General features: G+C 39.1%; 2 protein-coding genes across 4 annotated transcripts; both read right to left on the bottom strand.

Moving 5' to 3' along the window:
- Positions 1–1,074: 1,074 nt before the first annotated feature.
- On the bottom strand, positions 1,075–5,823 carry LOC119118205 (saccharopine dehydrogenase-like oxidoreductase). Of its 2 annotated transcripts, XM_037245048.1 has the most exons (13): positions 5,595–5,823; positions 5,233–5,345; positions 5,057–5,137; positions 4,843–4,972; positions 4,243–4,292; positions 3,877–4,007; positions 3,609–3,726; positions 2,499–2,618; positions 2,346–2,402; positions 1,991–2,102; positions 1,733–1,814; positions 1,511–1,640; positions 1,075–1,376 (listed from the first exon to the last, which is right to left on the bottom strand). In XM_037245048.1, the coding sequence occupies exons 1-12, from the start codon at positions 5,788–5,790 to the stop codon at positions 1,526–1,528; spliced, it is 1,305 nt and encodes a 434-aa protein (XP_037100943.1). In that variant the 5' UTR covers positions 5,791–5,823; the 3' UTR covers positions 1,075–1,376; positions 1,511–1,525. The 2 variants fall into 2 exon arrangements, with proteins under 2 accessions (XP_037100943.1, XP_037100942.1); XM_037245047.1 differs by having other exon boundaries at positions 1,075–1,640.
- A 505-nt stretch (positions 5,824–6,328) lies between these two features.
- Positions 6,329–15,966, bottom strand: cnstb (consortin, connexin sorting protein b). 2 transcript variants are annotated; one of them, XM_037245028.1, is made up of 12 exons: positions 15,737–15,966; positions 14,057–14,102; positions 13,573–13,850; positions 12,405–13,065; positions 11,369–11,399; positions 11,086–11,172; positions 10,898–11,006; positions 9,910–9,986; positions 8,886–9,103; positions 7,939–8,083; positions 6,663–7,637; positions 6,329–6,631 (listed from the first exon to the last, which is right to left on the bottom strand). In XM_037245028.1, exons 4-11 carry the CDS (start codon positions 12,522–12,524, stop codon positions 7,609–7,611), a joined length of 816 nt encoding a protein of 271 aa, XP_037100923.1. In that variant the 5' UTR covers positions 12,525–13,065; positions 13,573–13,850; positions 14,057–14,102; positions 15,737–15,966; the 3' UTR covers positions 6,329–6,631; positions 6,663–7,608. The 2 variants fall into 2 exon arrangements, with proteins under 2 accessions (XP_037100923.1, XP_037100922.1); XM_037245027.1 differs by lacking the exon at positions 14,057–14,102 and having other exon boundaries at positions 12,405–12,624.
- Between the last annotated feature and the right edge of the window lie 744 nt (positions 15,967–16,710).

Raw genomic sequence — 16,710 nt, 5'->3', positions numbered from 1 at the left:
TCGTATAAAGCCTGTAATAAGGCACAAGCAAACACACTCCAATGTTCAATATCTGAATAGACAAATATGGGAATATACAAGATTTATAAATTTCCAGGGAGAAAATATTCTAAAATTAGCATCATAAGGAGCTTCTTCGGATAACTTAGCGGTGCTGGTAAGCATGACTCAATCAGGAAAACTTGATGTTTATCTTGAATCAACTGAAAATAAGGATTGTCAAATATTTCTTTCTTAATGGCCTATTAAGTGCTTACTGTCTTCTAATCGGGAGGTGCTGGAGTTTTATATTCTCCAAAACACCGCACTTAAAAAGCGATTGCAAGAGTGCTGGTCGGCAAATGAGGGAAGCTCGTGAGCTTTCCAAAGTGAGATCACACAAAAAGCAGCACGGCCGCAATGGCGGACTGTAGGCAAGGCGGTAAGGGTGGGGCTGCCCTGGGGGAACCACGGCAATTTCTCACCCTCGCACCAACACCGCAGCTGCTTATCGCACAAGCGATGTGACGCAGGAACTACACTACTGACATGTTCTGTTTTCACAACCCGAGTTTGGATTGTTTATTGGAGTGGTGGTGACACTTGGGGGGATGGGAAGCAGATGTGACGGGGAAATGGCTCACAGGGTGACTTGCAAGTGTTTCCTCCTAATGATTGCGGCCTCAGCCGAATTTAAGTGAAAATCTCAAGAGGGATTCCGAGGTGAGCGGCTGTCACTCTACATACCGCTTCTGCATCCTCAGAGGCATGAAATGACCTCTACTGTCAAGACAGGATGTGAAGGGTCATTGTTCCATCATTGGGGGAAGATGGTGAAATGCTGACACTTCCTGGCAGTGAAGGTGAACTACAACCAAAAGCATTTTCCACTTCAAAAATAAACACAAATGTGGATATTGTGATATTTTCCAAGGCAAACGATTATATAATGTACATTTATATCAATATTAATTTATTTACACTATAATCCAAAATGCTGATTTTTTTTAACTTCCTTTTGACTAAAACATGGTTAAAGAGAGTAAGCCATTTTAAATTCTGCAAATAAATAAATAAACTTGTAATATACATTTGTTTTTTATTCTAATCTCCAAATGCTTTTCCCTTGTTGAAATTACAACATTATGATTCATAGATATTTTCAGTCATGCATAACAATGGTACGTATATATTTGTTGATTAAATTATTATTTACTCTTTTACAGCGTAATTGCAAAATGTTCCACAATTAACTAAACTATCTCAAAACAACAATAGAGAAATCCCTACAGCAAAGCAATTTAGAACCTGGTTGCTGATCTCAGTTGGGTTTTTCCTTCTCCATTTTTCCCCTTTGATTGAAATCTTGTTTTTAATTGCCAGTTTTATAGTTCAACCTAAAGTGATTGGAAAAAAAACCCTGCAAAGGCACACCTGTCTCCAGTAGTCCCTTTGAGTGCATTTATGTCACTTCCGAGATTATCATTTACAGCTCCAATGCACTCCGCAACAGATCAAGTGGAACACTCACAAACAACGAAGGGGCTTAAGCTTTCGTGGCTTCTTCGTAGTGTCTCACAGAGAACTTGAAACCATGATTATGAAGGCGGTCAATGAGACTGGTTTTGTGGAAGGCACTTCCTGGTGTGTACACTCCTCCCCTGTTGAGTCGGAGACAAAAATTGCGGAGAAGACATCAGAGTGGTATTTTTCAGAAGATGAGATAACATAGTGTGGAGGAGCTATAACTGACCTTCTGGGAAGGGAGTATTTTTCTTTCAGCACTGTTACTGCTGCCTGTACCATAGCAATCACTGTGGCCACATAACCAGGTTCTAATAAAAAAAAGAAATCAATGAATGCTGAAACAATCAGACGCAAGTGCAAACAAAAATGGTTTTGAATCATCAAATAACGAGTGAGATTCAAACCCGCCACCAAAGATTCCGCCATTTTGTGATATCACCCACAACCTGCCGGTAATGGAGGAACACGAGTGCTGCAGGCCTACCTGCTCCCATGATCTCAGTGCAAATCTTGGCGTTGGGTGGTCCCTGGGAAGGGTCTGTACCCTCGGAGTATCCCTCTCCGAAAAACGTCATGTTGAAGCAGGTGTCTTCAATCTGGTAGGTGAGAGTCCAACATGAGACGAAATACAAGCGACTCAACTCGATCAATTTACATTGCACAACCGGATTTAAAATCGATATTACAAATATTATATAAATATTTTCAAACCGAACTACCGACTATGATCTTAACACTAGCGTTTTCTTCAATCGGTGCGTTTGGACGCACAACTATATTAACTAACATACATATCAATAAATTAATTTAATTGGAGCATTGATAAATTCAAGTCTTACCTGTTTAATTGTTGGACCGGCCTTACTGAACATTCCAAAGGAAAAAAAACTTGGAAACTTTGGAAAAAAGGCAAGACACCAAACATCAACATAAAGTACCGTCCACAAATTGTCCTGCTGGGTGATAACGTAATGACGCAATGATGTCTGTACCATGGTGAGAAGTTTCCTGCCCAGGCGGAATTTCACCATGACCCAGAAGAGCAGTCCGCCGCAAAGGAGCTTGGCAACTGAGCAGAAACCACCTATCCCGACATATGCACAATATTGGATCTGTCGGGGGAGGATGGTGAGGGATTGGAAGGAAGAAGAAATATAAAAGGGCGATTGGTCAAGCCATTTGGTCAAGCGGTTGGGATTCTGGTTTTCTCCCGGGTGGTCCAGATTTATCTCCAACGCTATACACACTAATGATTCGACGAACCATCCAGTGACTCACTTTCTTTGTGAGATTGCATGGCACTCTACAGAGTGATGATGACTCACCCCGGGTGACTTATATCATATTTCCAGCATGGTAGATGATAAACCAAAATAATCCAGTAACAGTAAAAACAAAAATCCTGGGCTCCCTCTCAAGTAAAATCAGTTAAATAATGAAAGGCAGTCACATTACCAATACCTACTAAAAATCCAAGATATTACTGACCAGTTTGTGCATTTTCTGCACATCAGTTTGAAATAATGTTCTGTTTTTAATCAAACGATGCAAATTAAAAACGTTTCTTGAACCCCGTTCATCAAAAAAGTAAGTGACAGATTACTCAATTATCAAATAAATATCTTTTGCAGCCCTAAATACAGTTTTTCTAAAGTTTTAATGTCTTCAGTGTTCACATGAATATAAAAAAGTGAGTATTCTTTATTTATTCTTTTTCCATCATATCAACGCTGATGCTGGAAAATGCAGCAATACCCAAGGCACGTTCAAGCGCAAGCTTCTTCATAACATGTCGCTTATTTGCTGCCTCATGTAAGGCACGCCAAATTATTGATTCGAAGGAAATGTCATTTCCGACCCTCTGGGTTAGCGCGCATAATCAACAATATGATGAGAAACATTCCAAGGGCGGTTGGGGTAATGACAACATTTGGCAAATAGTCTCAGAAAAGGGATATCATTGGATACAATCACAATATTGCACAATTTATGTGGAGTGCAAATACCTACTGTATTTCTTTTCCTCAATCATGATCACTCTTGCTCACATATTCTAGGTTTGCAAATTCTAGCCATCAAAAATCATGGATGAGAATACTTACAGGTGACCGACATTCCTCCTGGTAAAGGAAACGCTGTGTTCTCTTCACTACAGACGGGTCCGAACCCATAAAAGGGATGGCGTACTGCGTTATCTCTTTGCTATAAAACACAAAACCTCTATACACACACAGACACACACACACACAGGATTAGTGTACTCATTCCTAAACACATAATGTCGTACAGCAAACATGTCTGGTGTTTTACATGAAACCTTGAAGTAAACACGTCAGTCCTTTCATAAACACGCTTAAGCTTATCACTTACCTCTGGCGAACTTTGGTTCCTACGACAGGAAGCGGCTTGTGGCCAAACTTCCTCCTCACCCGGCGAAGGGAGCTACTATCCGCAAAGCCGTGCACAGCCGACTGCCAAGTGGCATCATGACCGCATGAGCCCTGAAAAGGTAAACGGCACTGTAGTGAGCTGCTCTTTTTCTATTTGGACATTTCCTTCCAAAAATATCCTCAAAGATTTAATTGACAGATTTATTGCTCTATATTGGTGCTTTGAAATTTGAAAAAGTTTTGACCTTTTATTCACTGCTTAAAGATGCTAGGCAAAGCCATTCCACTATACTTCAAGCAAATGCATTTTTTACTTGACTATTGAGGACAATTTAATGAAGATTACCTCAGGCCCACTGCTTATTGTTAGGAAGCTCTCCACTGCTGTCAGCGTCCCTTAAATCAAGACAGTAAACAATAATTCAATAAACAATAATAACTAATTTTGCATCATCAATCTTGCCAAATAAGTTTGTTTAAAAAGAGTTACTTGTATTACCGTATTTTCCGGACTACGAGGCGCACCTAAAAACCTAAAATTTTCTCAAAAGCTGACAGTGCGCCTTATATATGGGCCAAATTCCTAAATTTAAACAGGCCCGAAGCATTGTGTCATGAAATCAATCATAAGTGGCCCGCTGAAGACTATGAATCATGAATCAAAAAGACTATGGATCATTATTTTGTGATTATAAAGTCATTTGTTGCGTCTGAAGTTAAAATAAAAAAGATAAAATGGAGAATGATTTGATTTGGATTAAAAATCTGACATGATGCATTAATGGTGTGCCTTATAGTCCGGTGCGCCTTATATAAGGACAAAGTTTTAAAATGGGCCATTCATTGAAGGTGCGCCTTATAGTCCGGAAAATACGGTCATTATTTTTGCACTTATGGGACTTCTGTGGGTCCACTGTACCAAACATGTCATAAAAAACATTCTAACCTTTAAAGTGGCTCTGAGTATAGAGAATTCCCAAGTCTGCTGGTATGGAGTCAAAGCCGCAGCTACCAATTACATACACCCCTTTGTCCAAGGCCTTACTGTGGTACTCCAACTGCATGCGCTCCAGAAACTACAGAGACAATTTTTTTAGTTTTTTGTGTGAGTGTTGGCCTCTCTGTGTTCACATAATTAGACAAATAAATGTTCCGTTTACCTGAGGCTCTCCACAGATGTCAATGTAGTGAGCTCCATTCTCCACGCATGCAGCGACCACCGGCTCGCCATAAAACCTGTACTGAAACAATGACACAGACAACATTAGTGCATCAATCCAAATTTCAACAGTTTGTTTTGATTCATTTCTCAACAACAGCAGTTTTTAATACTTACCGGGCCCACACAGTTGAGAATAACCAGAGCCTGTTGGCACATGACGGCCAGAGATTCTTTGCTGGACACATCTGCTACGATGATGTCAACGTCTGTGCTCAACTCGGGCATGGCTGAAAATGAAGATATATTTATTGTAGAGATAAACATGAGCATTGTTATCGAATTTCCTTCTGCACTGAAATCTGCTTACATATTTTTGATGGAAATTTACATGAATAGATTGTCACTGCATACTTTTACTCTAAAAATGATTTAAAAGACAGCTTTCTACTTTTACTTGAGTCATATTAGAGTAAAGTAAGAGTACTTTTATTTGAGTTTTGATTATTTTGGTTACGAACCTCTGTGTGTATACTCACCTAGCCTGTTGGCGACCTGCTCGAGCATCCCCTTGAGACGCTCTCCGCTTCTGCCGGCCACGGCCCATTTTAGACGGTTGTCTGGGGTGCTGTCGGCGGCGTAGCGAGCTACTTCTTCAACTACAAACTTGCCAGTGAAGCCCGAAGCACCAAAAACTACGATGTGGTAAGGTCTGCTAGATGTCACCGCCTCCATTGTGTGCGTGTGCAAAGTCAGTCCGGATAATGTTACTTCCGGCCATGATTTATTAATAACTATGGTGAAAACACCACATAATAGTGAAATAAATGTGCTAAAAAATATTTTACAAATTATAGTAACTAACTTCACCATGCCGTTGCAGTCTGAGACGTCAAACATGGATATGCTCCATTCGAGGAAGGTCGGACGTTGGAATTAGCCCACACGGATTTTCCCATTTCCGGCCTAGAATGAAGACAGTTTATACCGATATATAATTGTGGTTTCGTTATTTCGTTTATCACAACACATTTTGACCTCCAGAAAACCTTCTTCATAATTTCTTTAACTTATAAAAATAAATAAATATAATGCATTCAAAGCATTTCATTCACCAAATACTTTCTTGGTTACTTTCTGCTTAACGTTATCACGTCCGCCATATTGGATGTGTCAATGGACTGAAGCTGGAAACAGAACAAGTGCACAAAGTTCAAATTCTCTCAATCACCCATTCACACAAACACATAGAAAGATAGTTAATGAGCTGATGATTTATTTACTCCCATTTTTTATCAATATTATAATATTGAACCTCAGTTTTACATATTTTTAGCTCATATTAATTTTACCAATACCCCCAAAAAATCTGTTTCAATATAAAAGGAGTATGAATAGTTAACATTATTCCAATCTTTTTCCCAACCATGCTACTGCAAATGTTGAGATACCAAGGATACCAACTCTATTTTCTATTAGATCTGATTTTGAATGTAAAACAGTTGGGGCATGTCAAGCGACTTTCCACTTTTCCGTATTTAATAAGACCGTAATGGGGTATATTTATCTACGTTCCCTCACCTACCACAACTAGTGACCGAAAGAACATCCCGAATACAAGGGGCAGAAATTAGTTTCCTCTGCAGGGTGCCTGGGCTCTCCTTCAGGGATAGGGTGAGAAGTTGGGTCACCCACAAAGGATTCAGAGTTGAGCCATTGCTCCTCCATATTGAGCGGAGCCAGATGGGTGTGGCTCGTGCATTTTATTAGGATGCTTGCATGTCCAAAAGGAAGGAGGCCCTGGGGACGACCTAGGACATGACAGTCTCTCGCCTTGGGATCCCTCCGGAACAGTAGGAAGAATTGACTGGGGACTGGGAAGACTGGGCTTCCCTGTTGAAGCCGCCACTTAACCTCCAGCTTAGCGGTTTTGGTGAATGTGTGGATGGATAGATTAAAAGAAATGGCTTCTAAACAATATTACCGATTGTTTAAAAAAACACAAACACATGCAAGCGTACAAATGATAAATTCCATGTATCAATGCAGCTGCAATCATAATGGAAAGTCAGGAATAATTGGAACATCAGACTAAAAGAAAGCCACAAAGTGATACAAATGAGGGTAACGAGTATTTATGTTAAAATATGGACACAAGTGAAAGTAGCAAGAACCCTTCTGAGGTAAAGATTTTGTCTAGGATAAACGATCCACACAAGCAAACGTTGACTATCATCTTCTGACTTAAAACATTTTATATTTTGGTCTTTCTTGGAGATTAAAACTCCATTTCCAAGTCATGCTGAAATCCACAAATGTCACCAGTCTGTGACTTGACCGAGAACTATTTCAGGACTTCACACGATGGCTCTTATGTTCCGTGAGGCAGCCAATGTCGGAAACCATTGGAAGAAACTCCACACGTTGGTCACGTAGAAGTCCGTGTTCAGAGTGAAGTCGGTGCAAATGTGGACGACTTGTCCACCAAGGAGCAGTAGAGCGCCGTCCCACCTACGCTGATCACCACGGTAACTAGACACAGCAGAAGCAGGATCAAGCAGGAGTCCTGCACCCACTTTCATCTGCAGTGAAGACATGTAAAGCAGATGTAAAGCAAGATGTTGTCCAAATGACATGAATTCATTCGATTAATTGTAATTCAACTTGTACTGTAAATAAATTCAATATTGCTAGTATCCATTCAAATTAATTTCAATTCATCTGTTACAGTCACCCAAAACCATTTCTTTATAAAAAATATTTTGAAATGCAATCGGATTAAGGGCAGGTGACTGACTTGGCCGTAACATAACATTCTACTTCTTCCGCTGAAATTAAAAAAGTCTACTATTTGATTTAACTTGATGCGTTTCAGAATCCAACCTTGGTCCATGCCATCTTGCGGCTCAATAAAGCGAACTTTGCGTTTGGAGTTCATCTTGTTGTCTATGTTGCCAGGGGGTGGCAGTCCATCCAGGGATGCTCTCCTCCTCTTCAGAATAGAAACCAGACCATCGGAGGACAGACTCTAAATTTGAAACATAAAAAAAGATAATCAAATGAATTTTGCATTGCAGCATAACTGGAAATGTTTTCTTGCACTTGTTTGTTTACATTCAAACATCGGCTGCAGCAGCTAACCTATCAAATAAAAAATAAAATATGAATTTATTCCCAAACAAAAGTTTAAAAAACAAACTGTTCTTAAAGATTAAATGAACGCACTGACTGCACTCCATTTACTTACATTTTTTTTGTGGTTTAACTACACTTCCAATTTTCTAAGCTACATATTCAAATGATTAATTTCATAATCATCATCGTGTACATGTAGTTAGACTTTTTGTCATTAGGGGGCAGTAAAAGTGACTTTCAGGAGGGCTTTGATACTCAACACCGACAAAAAAAAACCGTGTCTACAGCACACACTATATACCTGCATTATCCGCTGACCTTAACCAAAAGCCAATTATACTCCTCATACAAAGGATCAACTCATAAAAACTTTTAGTTAGGGTGAAATATTTCAGAATAAAGCGGATCATTTATCCCACAGCAAAGAACCTGTTTTAGAATGTGGTTCTTTGAGAGAGTGCATGGCTCCACCCAGCCAAGCTCCAGTGGGTTATATAAACAACACCGTGTTCAGCCTGAAGTGCAAGTGCTCATTCGAAAGAGCCGATTTCCTCGAGAAATTGAATCGAGTATGATGTCACAAAGGGAGTGTCCCCAGCAAACGCTTTACTGCTGCAGGCTGTGATGTGCAGGAATAATTCCATGCACGAGTAAAGGAATGGCGAGAAGAACAGACAGAAGGTGATCTTCCCTACCCCATCTACATAGCAAAGTTTTGCCAGGTCTGTGTCTGACGCCTGCGGAACTCCTGCTGGCCACTCCACCTTCACGTCCTGCTCTTCCTCATCCTCTTCCTTCATTTCCTCAAGCGTCTCTTCGCATATTCCAGGTTTTTGATGGTTCGGATGACTTGACTTGGAGATCATTTTTCCCGCTTCTTTGTCATCTTCATTTGTTATTTCAGGGTTGCTTGCTGCCAACAGACATTAGAGAATATATGTTAAGGCTGATTTATAATAGTTAACTTCACTAGCTGCACTTATAAAATTGAATGAGATCCATTATAAGAACAATTTTTTACAAACTAATTATAATCACAGGCAGAGCTAGAAGGGGGGCCACGGGGGCACTGGCCCCTTCTGAAATAAGGTGCCAGGCCAGATAATTGACTTTCAGAATCTTCATTATCATTTTTTGAAGAATTTGGGGAATTTGTAAAGAATTTTTCTGTCGTTTTACAGACTCCGTGTGATATTTCTGGCACGCCCACGGCCTCCCTAAGGAAAAAAAAATCCTTACAACTAAAAAGTATTCTAATGATACAGTGCCTTGCATTCTTTTTTGCTCGAGGTCTTTACAAATAGTTATTTATGCCTACTCCATATTTAAAGGTCAAGCTAATTTTTATTTGATGAATGATATCTTTAATTTGATTTTTATTTTGGTCATCTTGATAAAGCGCCATGTAAGTGCACTCCATTTACCACATATGACCCAAACAAACAAAAACATCCTGATTTATAAAAGGTCCACCACATTTTTATCAGCTCTGTAATGTTCACGAAATATATATAAAATGTTGTTGTTTTATACTTGTCCTTGCTTTGTTTTCTTGTTTTTACTTGCTATGTAGCACTTTGGAGATTCCTCCGAATATAACGTGCGTTATAAATATAATTTTATTATCATTATTATTATAAAATAGCTCAACACATTTTTTCGACAATAATGGCCTTTAGTTTGTGTCTTGTCAACAACAACCGAAATAGTTGCATTTACCTTTTCCCTGATGGGGCGCCTCTTTCTTGCTTTGTCTTGTTACGTCGATTAGCATTCTATCCTCACCAAGGGATGGTCTTTTGTCCAAACAAAGAGATGAAACCATGAAAGACAGGCATGAAAAAACAACATGAGCTGACATCACCATAATATGAAGAAAAGCAATAAGATTGTGAGCTTTCAAAGCTTTCCACCTGCACCCAAAGGCTGTGAGTTAGAGTCACATACCAGAGTGGCGCGGTAAACAACTATGTCTGGCATACAGACCTGTGGCATTAGTGATGTCTTTATCAGTCAGTTTAGGAAAAAAAAAAGTTCTTATTGCAAATGTATTGGACTAAAAAGTTAAACACAACTGAACAGTATGGGCAGTGATTATTTTGTGTACTACCTGAGAGAGCCTGCATACACTAGTGGTTGGGTGGCCACCTATTATGTCATTAATAATAAATGTAGAACCCTAGTAAGATAAGAAGCCCATGCCCTCTTGATTGTGGGCCGAAAAGACATGGCCCATCTGGCATCATATGGCCAGTCCTGCTTGGACAGTATCATGTGCCATCTTCGGGCAGGGGTGTGAAATTCATTTTTGTCGCATTGTAGTCATAGTTTTCCTTGGAGGGCCATTATGACTGTCAACGTCTTCTATAGGCTATACAACAAACTGATGAATAACTAGTTTTGAAATCAGAGACGAGTAAAAATTGTTCAAATAGTTTAAAAAGATAAATGGTAATTAAAATTGCTAGCAAAATCTCAATTTTTAAAAAGACAATTTGTAATTTTAGTAAGGACACAAAGTTGATTGCAAAATTTGTCTTCGCGGGCCACATAAAATGATGTGTGCGGGCCGTATTTGGCCCCCGGGCCTTGAGTTTGACACCTATGCCACAAAACAATCGGTGACTAATAACAGAAAGGTTCCCAATAAATTTTGCAAATAGGTCCATTTGCAAGTGTTTCTATGAGCGATCCAGTGATGACTCACTTGAGGTGTGTCCCACAGATGTGTCTCAGCGTCTCAATGTGTTTCTGACCAATGTTGTCTGTTTCAGGAGGCAAGCACTTGTCAGCATCCTTCTCTTTGCATTGGCTCTCTGCAAGTACAAAAAAAAAAAAAAAAATCATCTATATTCTCAACCAATAAGTAGAAAAGTAGAAAATGAGTTGCAATACCCCAGTTCTCCTGCAGGACAGTGAGGTTAAAAAGCACACGCTCATGGTAGAGCTTCTCTAGCTGGAGAAGCTGGATGGCCAACTGGTCTGGTGACATCAGCGGTTAAGGACGTTCAATCCGACTTAAAGCATTAACAGAGACACACGAAAAAAGGGGTCGACGAAAGAAACCAGATTTCTACAGATTATTTAAGAGTTGACTAATTATGATAGTGAAATTATTTTGTTTTGACTCTTCCATGCATCGCATAAAGCACTGTACTGTTTTCTCTAAAAAGGATACAGTCCTCTTGGAGTGAGCAGGCTTCTGCGATCTGTGACGAAAAACATGTTTAACGTACAGTAAAGGTGTATACCCTCGAGTCAAAAAACTTTAAATCCTCCTGAGTGAGCACAGCGGAGCTTGTCAAATTAAGCTGCTCAGCCAAGAGAAGATGATTTGATGTGAAAAGCACTCCATTCTTTCAGAGATGACGGTAGTGAGACAGAGCATGTGAAATTGAAAGTCACGTGCAACTACTTATATCGCACACATTCAATTTCATTTTTTTTTTATTCTAATTCATGTCAACTGGAGCAGGGATTCTCAACTGGTCTCACCATTAGGACCCAAATTACCAGTCATTAAATTATAATTCATTTGGATAGAAATCAAACATTTTCAATAAAACAACATTAAAAACACAGCATATTATTTTTTAGGAATGTTCAATACCAGTGTGAGAACTCAATCCTGAGCAGTAAACCGATACCGAATGCCGATACCATTAATACTTTTGATACATAACCACCCCCAAAAAAAAACAATTAAAGACTTATATATTCCAATACAGCAATTTTTCTTAAAACTCCACGAATAGCAATTTTCTATTAATTTCTAATTCGTAAAACTGGCCAATACTGGTATCAACCACCATTGCGACAATTGATATCCTGAAATACGGCTAGTATCGGTACTGAGACGTTGGTATCGGTACTCGCCCATCCATAATCTTTTTAAACATTGTCCAAAACACAAGTGCAAACTGAATGGCAAAAATTCTAAAGATGCCAAATCAACATTTTCCCCAAAAAATATCAATATTACACATCATCGTATCTACATTGATCACAACTACAGGCAGAAAACAACTGAATCTGCACAATCAGTAAATCGCTAGCATGCAGGATGCGGTTTTTGTGAACTTTGGTGGACTGAATGAAGTGGGGGGAAGTGCTCGTGTCACCAGATGCGTGTTTGGTCTCCCTTCGTAAAAGGATATTCCCCCAAAGGATTAGAGGAGGAAAAAAAAATACCCTCTTTCCACACAAACACCCACCTGGTGTAGCGAGTGTGGCAGTAGTGTGTAGTCAGTATTTTCTCCAAGAGACTGCAGAGAGGCCAGCAGCTCTGGGCTGAGGCTCGACGCTCCATATCTGGAGACGCTTCCTGGAAACATACCAGAAAACAAACAAAACACCTAGGAAACTCACCTGCTGTTTCTCATGTCCGATTAATTACGTGAAGCCTTGCATGTTTCCCGACGGAAGCAATGTCAACTGCAGGAAAATAAACCCGGTGATGTCATCCGTGATGTCAGTATGATGAAGGTGCGCTTAAGCAAATATGCCCCTCGTGGAAAGTGTCACAACGTGATGATGCGCTCATATTAAAGTATGAGTCACAATGATGAATGCTGAACTTTAGCTGGGAGGTGAGATTAGAATGCTTGATTTAACGACAGCGTGAAATATTCAATGACCTTTTGGGGTATGTTGTTTTTAATTGCATGCGAGATGGATTCATGTAACAAAAAAAAAAAAGGTTGCATGCTATTACAGACATACTGAACACAAAAAGTATTTTTCCGGGGCTTACTATCATCCTGCTCATCTTAATGCTCTGGTTGCCTGGAGCACGCTCAGAGGAGGAAGCATGAGGATGATGATGATGATGCTTCTAACCAGCAGGTCTTTGCAGAATGACGTGTTTCACTTTGTCTATCAAATATGTTTCACTTGAGTTGGTTCATAAATGAGAAACAAGTCTCTGGGGGGCCATTTTGTGAATAAGCATTGATTTTACTGTCCAAGATATCAGCCATAATAATTAATTCATGTATCTAGCACTAATTTTGACAATTTATAACAATTATCGGGTAAGTAAATGTGATGGGTTAGGAATATAATCCCTTGCGACACCACCCTAAAATGTTTTACAATTGTCTCTTGTTTGGCAAAAAAATGGTGGAAATTTACAACTAATAAAACTCTTCAACTCAAGATGCCAGAAGACAGCGCCAAAGCCCTATGTTTATATTAGATCATGCTTTGAGGTGAGATTTCCCCACCCCAAAATCTGGGAAGTTAATTTATTTGCGTGTATGATATAATTTATGGTATTAAAGACCACAAAAGATTAACTATTACATAAGAGTCAGGTGTTGAGGCCCTCCTTGTGGACTATTTGAATCAAAACAACAAAAAGTTATATAATAAGTATAGTACCTGTGACACTGCTGATGTCATCATCATCCTGATGAGCTGCAATGTCTGGACCATAGGCGGCTCACTGTTGTTATTACCCATCACCTCAGCCAGTTTTTCTTTCATGTACTTTTCTTCAGTAATCCTCTCTGTATTAGTTTGTCCTTCCTTGGTCTCGTTTTGACGAGAACAGAAAAGGTCTCAGTACTTCGATGGCCAAGCAGGGGGGAGATGGGCAACGTCTTTATTACGCAGAGCTTGGATTGTAAAAGCAGATTCATTCGCTGGCTTTCTCCAATCTGGATTCAAAGAGACAACAAATATGAATATTATAACTTTTTTTACCTTGAAAGCAAATTTACATCAGCTGATTTCCAATCATTGTTGGCTATTGCTTCTAATCCACAAACTGCATAAATGTCAAAGTTAAATTAAACCAGGTCACAGAATTATTCTGACCAAATTTTGCAGAAAGTGGAAAAAGATAACTCATTATATAACTTACAGCATCCATTGTTTTTTGCTCATCCCAGCTAATCACCTGCACCCATCTGTTAGGGAGGAAGGAAATCACAAGGCCTGCTGCCATTTGAAATGCTAAAAGCTTGTCAACACCAACGTCAACTTCCTGTCTCTTAGCATTAGTGGAGAATGAATAGGTCGGAGCTGACATGGGGCAAATTAATTACATGTATCGCAAATGATCTTTTGTGCTTGTGCGACAATGTTCTCACAATATTTATTCAACATTGGGACACTGTAAATTTTACAACATGGAAAGAGATAGGAACGCTGGGAGCAAGGAATGACTCATAATACATGGAGATTCAAGGAGCAAAACAAATATCCTACCGCATTATAAAAACATGCACGTCAGGTCGTTCAACCATTCGTGTTTACACATCCATTCACAATTCTATTCCCACCTAACAATAAATGTATCAATTATTTAATGAGATAAAACAGTATAAGATTCACCAATTTAAGGGACAATTGCTTAATTATACCATATTTAAGGGAGAAACAGTTAAATTCTTGACAATGCAAATGCTCTGTGGTCCGGATTAAAGACGGAGCGGGCCTTATGTAGACCCCGGTCCATACTTTGTACACCCCGGGCTTTGTTACTAAAGGTCTTGGCTTAATATGCCTTTCCCCATGAAAACAGACATTTTGTATTGTTTACTTGAATGTTTTGTTTGTCTTTGGACCAATTGGGTGTCACCGTGGGATAGTAGGAAATGCAATTTTGATCTCTTTGTATGTCTTGACATGTGAAGAAATTGACAATAAAGCTTACTTTGATTTTGATGTCTTCAAACTTCCTTTTTTTTAACATTAAAATTGTTCATCTTTTTCACTTAAGCGTATGAATGCCACTGTCAAAAGCATCACTAAATTGTTGCAATACATCAGAAGGATCGGAGAGTTGAAATGACAAAATGAGGCAGCGGTTTTGCATTCACATATTGATGGCTCAAACATATTTTTGATGTTGATTTAGAAACTATCTTTAGGATTTTTTTTTCCAAGCACTGCAGATATTTTGACTTTTTTTTATTTTTATCTATAAAGTCAAAGTCTGCTTTATTGTCAATTTCTTCACATGTCAAGACATACAAAGAGATCGAAATTGCGTTTCCCACTATCCCAAGACATATTACACCCAATTGGTCCACAGACAAACAAAACATTCAAGTAAACAATACAAAAAGTAAAAATAAGAAGGCACATACAATGAATAAATAAGAGCAACTTGGCTGAAATAGTGCAATTGTGCGTACAGCAGACATTCAGTCGAAAAAAAAAATAAAACCTTGCACAATACAGATTTTACCACGCATTGTAAATTTATATCTTTGACGTTTCCGGAAAATCTACTTGATGACTATTTGGTATGCCCTAATGCTGTACACATTTTTTTTTTTTTTTTTTTTAATTGGAGCCTGTCATGTGATTTAGCTCCATAAATTGTGCCGTGGCCAAAAAAACAAGTTTAAAATTTCGCCGCTCAATAGTTTCCACGCTTAAATTATCTATAAAATGCGATTTCTAGTCAAATAGGTGCAAAATTACAGACTCTCCGTCGTTTCCTTATGTAGCATGACATCCCTCCAACCCAAATGTACGCGATCTTATATAACTTTAATGACACATCTGGGTAGGATGAAGACAGACTACTCACCGCTGCATGATGTTTATAAGTGTGCTTGCACATCTTCTTCTCCCCCGAAAGGAAACGCACGTCTCGGGCGCTTGTTTTTATGGATGCAGGTGCACATCAGCCTTGTCGACTGTCCTCCACGATCATCTTGTTTACCCTTCCATCCGGGGAATTTGCAACCTCGTCTCATTACTGGATTCCCTTCATGCGATTGAAATGTATTTCTTTTAAATCACACATGTGGCCGAGGCTGCCATCTTCTGGCAGAGAAGTGGAGTCGTGCTGTGTGTCAGAGGTTACGTAAAAGAGTCATATGATGACTTAATCCGGTGTAGTGTGCGTCAGATTACCAGGAGTCTTGCACAATAACGAGATACCACTTGTGTTTTGTCTCCATTCTGCATTTTGTTAACTTGACTTGTATTATCCATTCATTCATGTTCTACATGAGGGAATAAAAATCTGTACCACCTAAAGCATGGGTGTCAAATTTTTATATTTTTGCGGGCCGCATTGTAGTCATAGCTTCTTTCGGAGGGCCATTATGACTGTCAACCCAAATAAATGTATGAGCACCTCATATTATATACAGTCAAAGCTACAAAACAAACTGACAAATAACTCGTTTTCAAATCAGACGAGTCAAAACTGGTGAAATATTAAAAAAAAAAAAAGATTATTAAAAGTGAAGACAATTTGCAATTCTAGTAATGACACACGAATTTGATGCACAGTTTGTCTTCCCGGGCCACATAAAAAGATGTGGCGGGCCGTATCTGGCCCCCGGGCCTTGAGTTTGACACCTGTGGCCTAAAGGCTTTGCGCTACTTTTGAACGTCAATTGCTTAGGTCAGTTTTTACCGATTTACGACAATTTCCGTTTTCAAAATCCTTCAAAATAAAATCAATTGATATGATATAAGCACAATAAAACATGAACAAAATTTGCAATATCATAAAAATGACAGCAAGGTCATTGACATGTACCTATAATT

The sequence above is a fragment of the Syngnathus acus genome, chromosome 24 (genome assembly GCF_901709675.1).
Source record: "Syngnathus acus chromosome 24, fSynAcu1.2, whole genome shotgun sequence".
In the NCBI taxonomy this organism is placed as follows: domain Eukaryota; kingdom Metazoa; phylum Chordata; class Actinopteri; order Syngnathiformes; family Syngnathidae; genus Syngnathus; species Syngnathus acus.
Note: the sequence above shows the minus strand (reverse complement) of the source record. Positions and strands in the feature narration are given on the sequence as shown.